The sequence below is a fragment of the Anoplopoma fimbria genome, chromosome 16, assembly GCF_027596085.1.
Source record: "Anoplopoma fimbria isolate UVic2021 breed Golden Eagle Sablefish chromosome 16, Afim_UVic_2022, whole genome shotgun sequence".
NCBI lineage: Eukaryota > Metazoa > Chordata > Actinopteri > Perciformes > Anoplopomatidae > Anoplopoma > Anoplopoma fimbria.
The window spans coordinates 24,654,366-24,671,365 of record NC_072464.1 but is presented as its reverse complement, the minus strand read 5'-3'; the positions used below and the strand labels follow the sequence as shown (position 1 = coordinate 24,671,365).

The window sequence follows — 17,000 nt, the reverse complement described above, 5'->3', positions numbered from 1 at the left end:
CCCTGTGGACTAAAGTGGTAGTGTTTCTGAGCGACTCCCTTTAGAAAACCTCTTATTTTACTGCAGCAGGGTCTGACAGTCTGACCCACTCAGTCCTGGTTCTGGTTCTCCTGTGCCTCCCTTCCCCTTCAACGGGTCCAACAATACGGCCTGGGTCTCCAGCAGCGTGGTGTTGGTGTTGACTCCCAGAGAGGAGAAGCTCTGCTCCTGGAGGAGGAGGAGGAGGAGGAGGAGGAGGAGGAGGAGGGTCTGTCCACGGTGGACTGGTCTCTGCTGGATCTGGGTCTGTCCACGGTGGACTGGTCTCTGCTGGATCTGGGTCTGTCCACGGTGGACTGGTCTCTGCTGGATCTGATTCTGTCCACGGTGGACTGGTCTCTGCTGGATCTGGGTCTGTCCACGGTGGACTGGTCTCTGCTGGATCTGGGTCTGTCCACGGTGGACTGGTCTCTGCTGGATCTGGGTCTGTCCACGGTGGACTGGTCTCTGCTGGAGTCTGGTCTGAAGGAGTTTCTGGTGAACCTTCATGATTTCATCTGGTTTCTCCAGAATCCGACCCGGTGGCTCCGATGACGAGCTTTAAGAATAACTTTATAGAAACAGACGATCTTCTCTCTGATGGTCTGTTTACTGATGGAGGTCTATAGAGGATCAGGACTAAACTGAGACTGGATCATAAATTTCCTTTTAGCAAATTTGACCTTCTGGATTTTGTCTCATTCCATCATAGTGATCCCAACTCATCCACCTTTTTTGATGAGAGGCAGTGTATTTACTACACCTTGCATTGCTCTATAAATACATGTATGTGTGAATGAACCATTTGTTTCAGATTATTCTAAAACTTGACAGTTTCTTTTCTCTCTCTCAGAGACTCGGAGGGCCGTAAGCTCTGTAAGAAGGTGAAGGTGGACCCGAGCTCCAAACGTGGAGGAGCAGAGCTGCTGCACTACAAGTGAGTAACCAGAAGCTCAGCTGCTCTGTCAGAAACTCTCCACAGCTCAGTGCTTTCTGGAAAGTAAAAGCGTGTTTCTGAGCTGAAGAGGCGTGAAGTTCACCGTTTACTGCCGCTGTTTCTTTCAGAGACGGGACGTTCCACACAGAGTACAGCCGGCCGGCCACGTTCAAGGTGAGTCCTCCGCTGAATATCCTGCATTTATTCCACCACCCGTGTCTGTAGTATTTATGGTATTCAGTAATCATTATTTTGACATCATTAACCATATTAATACTTTCCTCTGAAGCTCTTTGTATTCATTTAGTTTGATAAGAGCAACCTCACTCTGCCTGTTTATTAAGATTGTGGATGAGCAATTAAGGGAAATATATAAATTTGACTAATAGTGTAATTTAAATTCTGATTAATTTCAAAATATTATCTCTGGGCCTGTATTAATAACATAAAACTTTAATTAAAAGCTGACGCCGAGTCCCTTTTACTCTCCAGGTGTGTCTACACGTTTTGACAAATAACCACTAGGTAACTTTTGTCAATATGGACAATATGTTGCTCATCTTTATATCGGTTAGATTCTCCACAAATAAATCATTTATTCACTTTAACTCTTTCCAAGAGTTAAAGTTTAATTGTAACATTTTGGTCCTAAAAATGTCTTATTCAGCGTTGGGTTGTACTTAGCTCCGCCCTCTTTTGTCACTTCCGGTTGCAAAAAAACAAGATGGCGACGATCAACGCGCTGAACTCAAGGCTTCTAAACATCAGTCCAGAAGCCAATAATTGACGTCACGGTGACAACGTCCACTTCTTATAAACAGTCCAGATTCTGAACTAGTTGGAGGTGAGAGTGACTTTGGGTTGATTTCAGAAAGGAGGAGTCACTGAAGTTGAGTCTTGAGAAGATGAAAACATGAAGGACTTTATGCAGGTCGGAGCATAAGAGGATCGGTTTCATTTTGATTTGTGGTCTGAAGCTGTGTGAGTTGTTATTAACTACAATTTGCTTGATTAACTGGCTACAGTTGTTAATTAAGCCAGAAAAATCAATGGTCTCCAAGAACAGTCCCTCTTTAACATCACTGCAAGACATACATTCTCAGGTGTTGTGGTTTGAAATGCATGAAAATCAAATAGTGATTAACATGATAAACTATTTAGCCATAATTAAGAATCTCTGAAATATGTAGAACTGACTTCTTCTGTTGGGTTCATCTGAGTTCATGAGAAATCTGGGAGCTCTAACTTCTTTTGTTTTAGTCTGTTATGATTGTATTATTCTGTTTGCTGGTGTGTTGCCCATGTTTCTTTCCCTGGCAGATGGAAAGGCTTTATGAAACAATAAAACCCCAAAAGTCTGAGTTTGAACCATTACCAAGTAATCCCGATAATAACATCATAATCACTAAATATTCCACCCGTGTCCACGCCGTCATGTCGCAGTGCCGCTGAATGAAATATTTCCTGCTGTTGCCTCGGCAGACATATGGTTCATTATATTTACACGGAGCATCAGCAGGCCCATCAGCAGACACTTAAAGGTGCTGAAATAGCTTCGACACCTCTTGGATGGACGAACATGTTGGTCTATACGAGCTTCCATCTGGCAGCACAATGTGGGTCTTCTGTGGAGTAAATCATGAGCAGTCACCAAGTTGTTGATCTAAAGTCTTCACTCACAGATTCTTCTTGTGTTTGTGCTTCTCCTTCCTTCAGTCCATGGTAGCGTTCTTGAAGGACCCATCAGGACCCCCGCTGTGGGAGGAGAACCCTGAGGCCAAAGACATCGTCCACTTAGAGGCAGAAAAAGTAAGTAGTGACCTAAACAACCTTTTGAGCTTTGGGCTGAACTGTTAACTGAAGGCTCCTAAACATTGAAGTACCAGAATGCATTGCACGCAAGCTTCTGTCCAGCGTTGCCTTTACACTCTGTAGCTGCATCGAGACCGTAACAAGACCAAGACAAGACCAAGATCAGAGGACATCAAAACCAAGATAGGACAGAGGGTATCAAGACCAAGACCAGAGGGTATCAAGACCAAGATCAGAGGGTATCAAGACCAAGATCAGAGGGTATCAAGACCAAGACAAGACCAAGATCAGAGGCTATCAAGACCAAATTATGACCCAGACCGGATGGTATCAAAACCAAGACAAGACCAAGATCAGAGGGCATCCAGACCAAGACTAAGACAGTATGGAGACCAAGATAAGACCAAGACCAGAGGATATTACTTCTTGAATCATCTACATTTACCATCAACACTAATTGGAAATCCACATAAAAGGTGTCAACTGTTCCCTTTAATGTTGATGTGCAGTAACTGTGATAACAAGACAGAGAGGAAGCAGTTAATGTCAGGAAAGGTCCTCCCTCCCTCCTCCTCTCCTCCTCTCTCCTCCTCCTCTCCTCCTCCTCCTCTCCTCCCTCCCTCCTCCTCTCCTCTCCTCTCTCCCCTCCCTCCTCTCTCCTCCTCCTCTCCTCCTCTCCTCTCTCCTCTCCTCCTCTCTCCTCCTCCTCTCTCGTTGAGGCTTTGATCAGCAGCATGTCCACCTTTGCAACAAAAACAAAACACAAAGTAACACATCAGGCTTCACCATCAAAGAGCAGCTGATGGTTCCTCATGACGTCTCCTGACTCCGGCTGAAACACATTTCCAGTCCGGTCAGATGTCGCTCATATCAAACCATAGAAGCATGCAGCTCTTTGAAGGCTCTTTAATTAAACAAGCAGCTCTTCTGTCGGTTCTCGCTGCTCGTCCACTGGAGCCCGAGGCTTGTGGAAGGTGTCAACAGAAGATTGTGCTGAATATGGGTGTTTCTTTTAAAGAGGAGGTGGTGATGAAGAGCTGGTAGGGGTCCAAAGAACAAAGTCCCGTATTCTCTCATCTTGATGACTCTTGTGTAATCGGTCTAATAAACTGCTGAGGAAGCAAAAATGATGATGGTGTGCTTAGTAAATGTAGAGCTCTGTATGCTAAACAGAGAAATCTCTCCTGAGACCAAGGTTTAGTCTTTAAACTGATTCAGTCATGTTATAATATATATTCTGTACATATCTTTTATTAATAGATGTTAAGTTGTCTTATTAATCAGCTTCTTACCCTCTCTCTCTCTTTTGAAGGACTTCAGGAAGCTGCTGAAGAAAGAGGAGAGGCCGGTCCTCTTGATGTTCTACGCCCCCTGTGAGTCCTTTATCCATTAGCACCGGGTTCAGTCGTCCACGGTAACGGGGACAAGTGGTGCTTTATAGACTGCTTCAACATATTGTGATGTAAACAACAGTCTGGAAGCAGAAACTGACAACAGCTGGCATGAAAGATGTGGACTGGTGCAAACTCAATACTGCATAACATGACATGTTCTCATCTTTGGACATAGTGTTTTATGTGGTAGTATATGTATTTCATTACTGATTAATCCCAATTTGTTTTTACAATCAATAGTTTAGTCTTTAAAATATCAGAAATCACTTGTTTCCAGAGTTCAATGTGACATTTTCACGAAACACAAAAAAGATTCAATCTGCAATATTATAAAACACAAAAATGTGCAAATCCTTACAACGTAGGAACTAGAGGTTTCCCTCGGTAAAAGGATCAAACAAATAATGATGAACAAAATGATTGTCAATTAATTCTGATTGCTAAATGATTAACTTATTATCACTTCAACACCAATTCAACCTCTTCTACTCCTCCCCTCTTTCCTAGAGACACATTCTGGTCTTTTTAAGGGGGACAGGGGATCTTTAGGAGGAGATAGCAGGTCAACAGTAGAGACAACATGGAGACTTGTTAGTTACCAGAGAACAAATGTTTACTTTACATATCTTGAGGTCAGAGGTCAAGGAATCCCTGTGAATATGGTCATGCTAGTTTATCTTCGTCAAAGCTTTAGAGAGTTGTTCCCGACATGCCAGCATGAAGCTTTGTTTATACTCGCAAGGGAATGGAAAAAGACATAAAGTGTAACCGTCAAAACACTATAATCAACCTCCACATGAAGAGGAGGGATTATAATTATCTGTAAACTCATGTCTCATATTCATGGACTACTTTATAACCTTTATACAAGCCGTGTAGAGAAAGAAGTCAAGTATTCAGTGTTTTATAAAGAAACAAAGGTTGAATATCCTGTAAACTGTTTGATTTGGCTGCAGAATATTTACTCACATGTAGATTTTTAAGACCTCCTGTTTCTAAAGTGTTTAAAAAATGAATTGAACTTCTTTGTATAATCATTAAGCCGTGTTTTATTCAGTGAACTATTTGTGACAGTCACATGATCGCGTATAAACTAAGCCTGACATGGTCGGTTCCAGTAGATTCCTTAATCTTCTCCAAATATTGTTTTCTCAGTGAGGAGTTATTGGTCTTCTCTTTAATATTAAAGACTTCATATGGGATCTTCCATATGTTGGACTCAGTTGTCATAGTCGGTGGTTTTCAGCACAACACTCTGAAAGCTGCTATTGACAAAAACAACCATTCCCCCGTCAGCTGATGGGGCGTTTTGTGACAGTCGCATCGATGCTGTCAGAGCCATGCTTCCCATCCAGGCCTCTGTAATAACCCTTCTGTTTTGTATTTGTTTGTATTTTTCTTGCAGGGTGCGGCGTTTGTAAGAGAATGCAGCCCGTCTTTCAGCAAGCGGCCACAGAGACCAAAGGAAAATACGTAAGTCTGCTGAAATCTCCATCTCTTAACTGTGTTTTGTTTTGTTTTGTTGAGTCGGCTGATCTCTGATCTGCAGCCGTCCCTCTGTCTCTTGATGTTTGCAGATTAGATGAGACGTGTCAGCAGTGAATGGTCTGCTTGGTTAGCTCTGCAGTCTGCAGGAGTACAGTCTGGCCCCTCAATGAAAGCCTGTGGTATTTCCTGCTAAACCTCAGCAACCTTTGCACGATAGGTGTTTTATTCAGCAGGATAATAACACAGTTGGCATTTAAAGGCAATCCAGGAACCCTGATCCCCTCTCTGCTGGACTTGGTTTATACTTTATCCTTGTTTTGGTTTGCATCGACCCACCAAAGCAATTATAGTAGTTCATGCCAATCATGCCAAGCAATCTTTTTTAATGATTTCAGAGCTTGATATTCCTGTACAGGTATATAACTGGTGTGTGTATTGAATGTGTTTCTTACCTGGTTTTCAGCTGGCACCTGTAGCAACAATTACAGACTAATGTCCTTCCAGCTGAAGTTTACAACCTCTGTATGGATTAAATGTCACTTTAGCCTGTCCAGTCTTTGTGTTTACCTCCTAGCTTTTGCTCTGCTCTCCTGTTTTCATCCTGTTTTCTTCTCCTCCCCGGTCTCTCGGGTCTCCTAAACACCTGTGTTGTCAGCTCGCAGACAAGCAGCGTTACAATACCGAACAAACTTAAGGGTGGAGGTGAGGGGGGGGAGAAAGTTCTCTGCTCCCAGCTGCTGCTGTTGTTACGGGGGTTTTCTGGAGAGATGCATGCACAAAAAGCAACCACGGGCATATGTGATCAGCTGGGGGAACAAACGCTTTGTGTTCATAAACACTTCTCCTCGAGCAGAAGAAGAATAAGTAGAATGTGAGGGAGGACGTGTTGGCAGCTGCCGGAGGAGACGGTGAAGTAGAGCAAAGTGTCGTGTTTGCCTCTCGCAGAGCAGGGAACGAATTAAAGCTAATTAACTGCATGTTTGTTTGATTATCAAGCATGCTTTTTAAGTAGTGAATGTAATTACCAGGATCATACACGCTCTCTGTACAGATCATAGAGGGGTGTGTTGTTTTATGTGTGTGTGTGTGTGTGTGTGTGAGGATGAGATATATTTTTGGGAGTGTTCCTGTTATTTCTAGAGACTAATAGTTCTGCTGAGAAAGATTTGAATAGTGAATTGGTGTTCTGCCAGGTTGTACAACACATTTCTTGCCTCTTGTGTCACACAGTGTTTGAGTTTGTACATCTAGTCAGGCTGAAAAACTCTGGAGAGTTGTTTAGATTGTATAATTTCAGTTCTTTGGGGGGATTTATTTGGTGTTGGCTCACAACACCTATTTTGATTTGCACTACACAACGAGGACACTGTTGAAGATCACTGTCAGCTTCAGATAGCACATTCATGGACAGTCTATAAAGCAATTTTTGGACAGTACTTCCTCATAGGGAAACTGGGAATTTGTGGCTTTTTGATTTATATCAAAGAAAAGTCTGTATTTGAGGAATATTAGTCACTCATTTACTTCATTTATGACTAATACTCTTCATATTTAATTTCTCATGTTCTCTCCAGATATTTAAATTATAATATCAATAAAGAGTTGATCCCTAAAGTGATCCGCTCATCAACATTCATTGAACTGATGTTGTTTCACTTTTTATACTCTTAGTCATCCATCTTTGTATTTCTGACTCCTCTAAAGACATCTGACCTGTTTCATCTTGTCCTTCCTCTTTCCTTCACCTCTCTAACAAACCCACGGCTCATTTCGCTCTTTGTGTTTTCTGTGTGTTTTATTTTAAGGTCCTGGCGGGGATGAATGTTCACCCAGCTGAGTTTGACGGCCTCAAGCAGGAGTTCAACGTCAAAGGCTACCCGACCTTCTGCTACTTTGAGTGAGTGGAGTCCTCTCATCCGTCTCACTTACGGCTCAGCCCTCACTTCCAAGGCTCCCGACATCAGAGTAGGGCCACTTCAAAAACGCACAAAGTGCAGTCCGGGCCTCTTAAACACAGGCAGACGTGACGGTGGCGGACTGACAGCGGTGGTCCTTGAAGGTTCAGAACTCGCCTCCACCAGGTGTAAAGGAGAAAAGTCTCTTAGAAGCTTTGGGATCGTCTGGTCTTTGCTTTTGAAAAAAGTAAACTCACAGGAGGAGGACAGGGATTCAGCTGTTAGCAAAGAGGACACACGGGTGGTGCTGTATGGTTTCCTATGAAGTAGAGCTGGAATGATCAGTTGATGGACAAAGAAATTATTGGCAACTAATTTGGATTATTGACTCATTGTTGAAGTCGTATGTAAAACAAAATGCAAAGATGTTCCGACACCGTGAGGATAAAATGGGAATAGAACAGACATTCTCATTCATATAAACGTAGCAGGATGGTTTGAGCAGCGGCCTGTTTTTTGTTTTGTAGCGGGTTAACGCCAAAACAAGCAGTGGAGAAGTAAAGTTAGGAAGCATAGGCAGTAAATGAGTCAAATTTAAGTTAATGCTTTATCCACACACTCTTGTCACAGCGTAGGAAAAGATCATTGATATGAACAGATTGGTGACAACTTTGTTCGGCCCTAGCTTTAATGGTACACTGGTTTCAGAAAATGAGACAAACTGTGGTCCTTTTGCTGTTTAGAAGATCCCTTATTAGCTTGATTTGTCAAGACGGTGCCTCAGATTAAGATATCCTCCCCAACGCTCAAAACGAGCCAGTGTTGTTGAATTATTAATATTCCAGACTAAGTAAAGGATTGTAATTTACTGCGCCAAAGTGTTTTACATCTTCAAGAACAACATAAGGGCCACACTGACTTACACTCTGCCTTTTTGGGGGGTTTTCTTTTAGTGTTTGAAAGAAATCTATGATATTTACTGTCTCACATGTACATAAAATCAGAGCTGGTAGCCACTTACACAGAGAGTGTGACTGATGGTGTTTGTTAATGCAGACCCCCCACCACCCACCACCACCACACACACACACACACACACACACACACACACACACACACACACACACACACACACACACACACACACACACACACACACACACACACACACACTCACACACACAGCAGGAGAGCCGTCCTCATATTTACAGTGTTCTTTTACTGTGAGCTTCGTAGCTCCGTTCCTTATTCCTGCAGCTTTATCATCCACCATTTTCTACATTAAACACTCTCCCATTCCAGCCCGGCCTTTTAATTAGACCGGGACTGATTAAGTGCCTTTGTGGTAAGTCGGTGTGTGTGCAGGTACACGTGCACACACACACACACACGCACACACTCGTGCACTCATCTGCAGCTGAGCCGGAGCCAGTCCGTTAGCCGGCAGCGCATTAGTGTCAGCACGGGTCGAGCTAACGACCATCCGATCCATCGGCTCCAGTAATGAGCCGCTCTCTGATAAACAGCAGCTAATCACTGCTGGGTAAATCTGCATCAACGCCGCCGGAGTTATCTCGCACGCTGCACCCGTAAGGCCGGGCGTTCAAGGTCCATTCACCTTCCAGTCCTGCAGATTAAGAAAGCTTACAACCCGATACAGCAGCACACCCACATCAGCTGAGCAGTAACAGTGAGACTGCTCCAGCCTCTGGGTCCTTGCTGTGTCCTTTAACCAAGAAAAACGCCCAGACTGTCGGGCAAAATACATTAATTTGACATTCCCGTAACTTGATTTCTACAAGGTTTGGGTGTATTTTACTGCAGCAGAGATAAAAGAAGAGAATAAGAGTCGGCCATAAATCTCCCTGATTGAATTCCAAGCAGCCGCTCTCTCCTCCACGGCAGTCGGCTCACTTAAACATGCAAGTTTTAGAGCTGCAAATCCAGTGCGTGTAACTGTGTATCACCTCTAATAGTGTCCGCTCTGTTTGTCTGGAGCTTTTAAACGCCGGCCGTCACCCCCCCTCAGTGTTTGCAAAGCCTCGCTGCCCGGAGCCAGTTCATATTGACACTGATCCTTCAGCTCCGGGGTTCACAGCGGACAGCAACGGAGAAGATAAACTCATTGCTGTGAAGGAAATCTTTCCAGGCTGAGGAGCTGAGGAGACGCTTGCAGCTCATTTCAAATGCATTACGACGAGTCACTGGCATTTCTTAAATGCTAACATGCAAAACCACATGGAAAGAATATCAATCATTGTTGGATATTTCCTCATAAAACATTTCCTGTTGGATTTGAGCCGTTATGTTTCATGTTTTTAGGATCTTTTTGTCCCTTAATTTGCGCTAACTTCATGTGCAACTCGTGCAAATCTCAGCATCTCATTTCCTGTGAAGCACAAAAGCAGAAAATTGACCCTCAATGCTCATACAAACCACATCTCCTCCAACATCCTCCCTCTTTTCTGCGTTGCAGTAATTTCATTTAAAGTAATTGTTGTTCAACATTTATTGGCCCCAACTCCAACATGATCCGCTCAGTTTTAATCGCTAAGCCAAGCAGATGAAGAAACTCAACAACTTGTAACAGAAATTACACCGCCACCTACTGTTTTGGGTTGTAACTGCAGAGCAACGCAGACAAACCAGCGCAGCAAATAACAAATATAAATCAGCCTTTATTCTGTTTTTGCTATGTGAGTTCTGCAGGAAGTGATGAAGAAATTAAACCTCAGTACTTGTTAAGTTGAGTTTTTATGAAAAACTGAGAGTTAACATAGAATCCCTGGTCAGCTTGTTCATGTTTCCATGTCCTGATTTGAATAATGACTTTGTTAAATTCATTCTAGATATTATTTTGTTAAGATGACACCAGAAACAGTTGTATTTACTACAACGATACTGTAAGTTTATAATACTCAGAAGACAGGTTTTTCCCTCTAAATAAAATAATCTGTTGTAGAATTACAATAGAAAAAGAGAACATTTTGTATCATATATAACAGATGTCATGCTGGCAGTGGTTTTAAAACTCTTTGAGCCATAATCATGTCCATTTCTGTCGGGTGGTTTAGAGATAATCTTGTTCTTGTGTTTCTGTTTTAGTAAGGGGAAGTTCCTCTACCATTATGAAAACTACGGAGCCACCGCCAAAGATATCGCTGACTGGATGAAGAAGTGAGTATCAGCCTCATCACCTCATCCTCTGGAGATGCATTTAGACTTGATAAAGGGACAGTAGTGACATTTGCTGGTCGGTTCGTTTGTTGGTGTTATTGTGTGACTTTGGTGAATCTTTAATACACCAAAGTCACACAATAGCACAAATAACTAACCAATGGAGAAAGCAGTAGACCAGAAGCTCCTGAATTCTAAGAGGTAAAATTGATGTTATTGTCAAAGAGGTCTGGTGTCCTTGAGGAGAGGAAAGGGCTGTCTGATGGCGAGGTAAATCATTCAAGGAATTTATGGAGAATATCTCATAAAAACCCAGATTCTAAACATCACAACTCTCCTTTTCTAAAGATGTTTGTGTCCACAGACGTTAAAATAAAAAGACAACATTCTGCCTCCTTCAATAAGTAGACTGCTTCAATCTCTCACCATATAAATGTCCAGCATCACCTTTTCCTTCCACCGTGGTCTTCATCACACCTTCTCCTCACCCTGCCTCACCTTGTCACGCTGTCATCAATCTACACCTGCTCTGCTGCCGTCTCATTATTCTTTCTCACCTCACCGCGCTCTCTGCCCGTAACCCCGTGTCTCCCACCTCAACTCGGCTCTCATGTTTTCTTTTTTTATTATTTTTTTCGGTCCATCTCCTCTTTTTCCATTTTGGTGTAAAGGGCCTGTCTCTGTAACGCCGTGACCGTCCTCGGGGCGACCAGAGGGCACAGAGCTGCAGCTTTCACAGCTTTCACAGCTTTCACAGCTTTCACAGCTTTCACAGCGATCACAGCAAACGGAGCGAGACAGACAGAGGATGTGTTCTGAGCTCCACTCTCTTTAACCCAGAGGAGCAGGACCGCTAAACTTCTACTGCTCTGCTTATGCAGAAACCCAGAACGCTCACAATCACCTCGACAACTCATACTTCAGTAAAAACTGTTTAAAGAAGTGTGTAAGATTTAGTGACATCTAGTGGTGAAGTTGTGGATCGCAACCAACTAAACACCCCTCTCCCATATAAGAATTTTGGAGAACTACGGTGGCCTTCAGGAAGAGAAAGTTATCTTATGGATTTTATTACTACTACTCTTCATCAATACTCTGTAGTTCTTCATGACTAAATGATTGCTTTTAATAACATAAATAGTATTTTATAAACAAATAAATTGAGAACAGGATTAGAAGTTATATTTTATATAAATCTTAATATTGTTTATAGAGCAGCAACAGTTATGTTTACCTCAACAAAGTCACTTTATAAAGTTTCTCATATCTCACTGGAAACAAATGGAGAACACAGACACCGTCAGTATCAGTCATTCCTTCTATCCTTTGTCCACCTGGCTGCTCTGCTCAGCCGGCAGAGACGTTTACAAAAGAGCTTTCGGCAGATCGTTTCACTTTTGTTTACATGTTCACAGATGTTTTTGAAAGTATTGGGGAAATATTTTATTGCACGTTCAGTAACAAGCGTAGAGGCCGTCGGCTGGAGTATCCGTCACTTCACCGGGTTCTCTTCACTACCGCTAGTTTAGCACCGAGGTCGTTTAATACCGAGTTTCGGAATGACCCCTCCCTTTAGATAACGTAATGTGACAGGCTCTCTCTTGAGCCAGTGTCCGTTAGTGTTTGTCCGTTCTGGGCTGCCGTAGAATGATGACTGTGCAAGATGGTGAACTTCAAGGAAGACAACCCGCTCCCTAGGTCCATAAATCACGTTTTCTATGCTAAATAAAACATAACGGTTTGTAGTTTCAGGTGATTAAACACTGATCAAAACCTAGTTATGAATATTATATTCCAATAATCCCCCTAAATCTTACACACTGTTCCTTTAAATAGAGTTTACAATATATTCTGCTTTCTCCCCATCTGTCTGTCAAAAAACAGAAATAACCCTACATGCATGAACTGACCCTCATTTGCATATTAAATATGTTCCATATGGTGAAAAGGTGGAGGACGGGCCTCCTTCAAGCCTCATCACACCCGTGATCCCTTTCTCATCTGGAGATGCTGGAGATGAGGGAAAGCTGAAACGAGTTTTTGCAATAAACGTTGTTGAAAGGTTTTTCAGGAAAGAGTAATTTGCTGCGTTCATATTTTGAGAATCTCTGCCTCAGATTTTTTATCTCCTCTGCCCTGTTTTTCACCTCTACTTTACCTTCCAAGTTTTGCAGAAGTTTCTCATCTGTACAGATTCAGCTGTCTTGTGTTTTTCTTTCATTTATTTTATGCTCCTCTCGGTTCTTTTCAGCAGATTAAATCATTACCCTTTGCTCTTTGCACTGACAGGATTTTGTGTTTCGCCAACAGGAGCAATAGAGGTCACAATCTGAAAGTTACAGTGAAATACTTTCTTCCTTATGTAACATCAAAACATCTTTTGGCATTTACTTGATACAAATCCCTACTTACTTACTCTAGAGTTTAGTTTTGGCAATAAGTGGACACAGACGTAGAAGTCCTCTGCGATCATATCTGTCTCTGTGCAGCACACGATCGAGGCCGCTCAGGACAGAACTGCACCTGGTAAGTGTAGCTTCAGTCCTGATAAACCCTGAGCTCTTTATGTATCAGAGGGATGAATATTAAACCGATACATTCTGGATAAAAGTGAAGTGGCGGCGGAGATGTACATACTCGTGTTTTTTAAAAGATATCCAGTCTCATGTGGCTCCAGAACGTTGGCTCAGATCAGAGAATATGTGTGTGCGTGTCTTTTGAAAGGACTATGCATGCTCTTGTTTATATCCGACTCCAGTGCGTCCACTTGGTTGTTGGCACGGCACCGCTGGACTCCGTCACCAGGGCGGGGCTGCTTCGCTCCAGATGTGTGTGTGACATGTTGGGTGGAGAGCTGGGCTCACAGCTGGGTCTGATTTCTGCTCCGTGCAGATTACAAGCCATCTGGAACGTTTCTGCTTTTATAAAATTAAAATAAAAACGTCCCTCACCTCTGATGCCCTCACCCTCTTCTCTCCCCCTTCTCTTCCTGTTCCAGCCCTCAGCCCCCCCAGCCGAAGACCCCCGAGGTGCCGTGGACGGAGACGGACTCCCCGGTCTTCCACCTGACGGATGAGACCTTTGACAGCTTCCTGGAGGAGCATCCTGCCGCCCTCATCATGTTCTACGCCCCCTGTGAGTACAAACGCTCGCTGACGCAGAGCAGAGCTGCAGATTATTGTTCTAATCAATCCTTTATTGAATATCACAAGAGCCCAGAGACGATGTCTTTAAATGTCTGTTTTATTTTCAAACTAACACCCATAAATGTGAAGATATTTAATTTAGTGTTGCACATTATCCAGATACCAGAAATGTGTCGCAATAACCTGCTGTTTAAAACAGTACTATTTCCTATGCATTGCATCGTTGTCCGACAGCGAGACTGTGTGTTTCTGCAGCGCTCTGCTATACGACTGGTTTGGGACCCCGTGCATGGTTTAAAGTTTAAAACCTAACACTGCGTTTTTGTGGATTTAGCGAGCACCCGCCAGAAGTATGGAGACAAATGGAACAAATGAAGTTTAATTCAAGATAAAAGTAGAACATTAAATGCTTGCTAGCTGCACAGTCCGAATCCGAGCTGCTGCATGTATCTGCAGAACTCTGTTAAAAAAATGAAGGAAAATAACAACGCCTTTTTAATTCACAACGATAGAATTCAGCATATTTTCTGAATCTGTACAAGCGTCTCCCTTAATTCAGCAAAGACAAAATCCACCACAGAGCTTGTGTTACATTAATATCTTAATCCACACTTGTTGCTGCAGGACTGTGTGTGGGGGATTCTCAACACCACATAATGAAGAAACAGTTGATACTAGACGAATAGGATATAACAAGTTTTGAAAACACAAACAATACTTTGTGTTAGTTTTGGTCTGTTCATGGATGTATTGTATGTAAAGTAAATAAATGAACAATCCCATTTCCACCCACAGAAAGTAGTTCCAGTTGTAAGATATGTGCAGCAGCGAGTCAGAGGAGCCTCACATTCCATCCTGCTGTGTCAAACATCGTTCTGCAGAATCTCTCGGGCAGAACTCTTATTTAGTCACACAAATAACATCACTGTTCCCTGTCGTGCTCAGAATTAACAGCTAGAGACTGAGAAATGAAAAACAAACTCTAAAAGAGCCGGCTGCATCAGCTTCATCTCTCCAGTATCACACCATCGGCTCGTCCTCCATGTTCTCCATCGCCTCCATATGGTTCACATAAGCCCGCTGTCATTTTGTGTTCACGCACCACACGGCTGTTGTTACGCACAACTTTGTGAAACGAACCCAGATTGTGTCAGTGATGTTTTTTCTCCTCCATATTGCTCTGCTTTAGTCGTGCGTGTCCGTCCACAGGAGATCCGGCGTGTTGATAAATGCGACTCCTGCAAATATATTCATTCTATTCATTCTACACACAACACAATCTATTTCTGGATCTTTGATTACTTTTCTTTCTGCGTACTCTTTACTTCTGACTTCATCACCTCCACCTCTCTCCGCTCCGTAAACATCCATGCATGAATAAGAAGACGGTCCTCTTCCCTGAGCTTTCACCATAACGATGATTCATTGTTTTCCTACATGTCATCACATACTTTGCTGCAGAGTTCTTCATACCTCCGGGTTGCCGGCAGCGCTGCACTCCACCCAGAGTGCAGAAAAACACTCTCCAGCTGTTAAAGTGATAAAATCAGACATCCTTAACTCTCACTCACTGCTGCATCTACTCATTATTCACTGCCTAACACTCACAAATATATCACAATATATCAGCGCTAACTTCTGCAAGTGAGGGACTAAAAATGTCACGACGAGGGATTTCTTTTAATATCATCCGCTGACACGAAAGAGACAATTTATGCATCAGGTCAGACTGTTTGTGATGAAAGACACAAGCGCTTAGCTACCATTTGTACGTGACTGCATGTATAGTTATACAAATATGTACATCAACATGTTCCAAATGTCAATAAATCATATGCTATATCACCATTTAGCAGATGATGTAGTTTTTTAGAGCAGAAAGCATAACTGAATAAATCTGCATCTGTTTCTTTCACCATCCTTATCTTAACGTACAGAAGTGGACGTCTGAGTGGACGTTGTCAGTGTGTCAGAGCTGCACAGACCGTCCTGCTCTTCACTCGTCCTGTGGACAGCAGCCAGTCACCCACACACTCAAATCAAGGGCATCCAGCTGAAACAGACGGCCTCTCACACACACACACACACACACACACACACACACATAAATATCTGTGCACCTATCAAACACATATTTCATACCGTGACACAAACATTTATTGCACACAATTACACCGCATATCTCCGCCTCACACACACTGACACACACAAACAGATTCTCCGCCCTGCTGCCTCAGTGCAGTTTTTCTTAATGGCCCTGCTGTCAGAGTGAGATTAATGGTCTCCAAACCTCCACTATCAGCCTCCATCCTGTCCACCTCTCAGCGCCGCCCGTCCCTCCGTCCTCTGAGCAGCACTCAGCAGGGGTTGTTTGCGTGCAGCTTTTCCTTACGGCATTAAAAAAAAGAAAAGAAAATTCCAGCTGAGCGCTCTGTTTCCCAGAGAGGGCCTGATTATGTTCATGACCGGAACAACTAAACGTCCTCTCTCTGCCAATGTTGTTAGCAGGAAGAAAAAAGGAAATGATTGAACACAGAGGGGTCGTTCCTGCAGTGATGGTTCAACCCTCTGAACCCCTAAACCACCCACCGGGATGGAAAAGATCGCTTTCTTTAAACAGTCGCTGAAACTACATCGTTTATCAAAGCCAGAAGCTGTAAAAGACATCATCATTAGAGTTTCATCTTACTGACAACACTTGAACACATCATGTGTGATGAACGCTTTCGTTGGGAAAAGCAGCCTAAACGAAGCTTATAATTGTGATATTTCTTCAACAATATGTCTCGTTTAAAATCTCGTCACAAATAAACCGTTCAGTTTAACCAGATTCTGTAAAAATCATTAAATTCTGAGCTCCCCAGTTCAACTATGAAGACATGATTGATTCATCTGAGACCAACAGTCATGTGACAACAAATCTGTGAAACGTCAGGCTGCTGAACACAGAGCAGAGAGGAGAGGAGAGGTTGTAAAAATGTGAATAGTTCAGTATATATAACGCATAGATTTCTTTCCCCAACATTGGTAACACTTGTAGACACTTGGAAACATGTTAGATGTATAGATTCCAGTGTTTTCCAATTTTTATAAAAGAAATCATCAAAGAAATTCAACTTTATGTCCTTTATGT

The 17,000-nt window shown here is 42.8% G+C and overlaps 1 protein-coding gene across 1 annotated transcript in view; it reads left to right on the top strand.

Moving 5' to 3' along the window:
• Window positions 1–17,000, top strand: part of pdia5 (protein disulfide isomerase family A, member 5) — a 54,083-nt gene that overhangs the window by 22,501 nt on the left and 14,582 nt on the right. Inside the window, exons 4-11 of the mRNA XM_054615182.1 lie at window positions 872–955; window positions 1,084–1,129; window positions 2,672–2,764; window positions 4,080–4,140; window positions 5,567–5,634; window positions 7,455–7,546; window positions 10,650–10,721; window positions 13,720–13,856. Of these exons, the coding sequence (XP_054471157.1) occupies window positions 872–955; window positions 1,084–1,129; window positions 2,672–2,764; window positions 4,080–4,140; window positions 5,567–5,634; window positions 7,455–7,546; window positions 10,650–10,721; window positions 13,720–13,856 (653 nt within the window). The remainder of the gene's footprint in view (window positions 1–871; window positions 956–1,083; window positions 1,130–2,671; window positions 2,765–4,079; window positions 4,141–5,566; window positions 5,635–7,454; window positions 7,547–10,649; window positions 10,722–13,719; window positions 13,857–17,000) is intronic.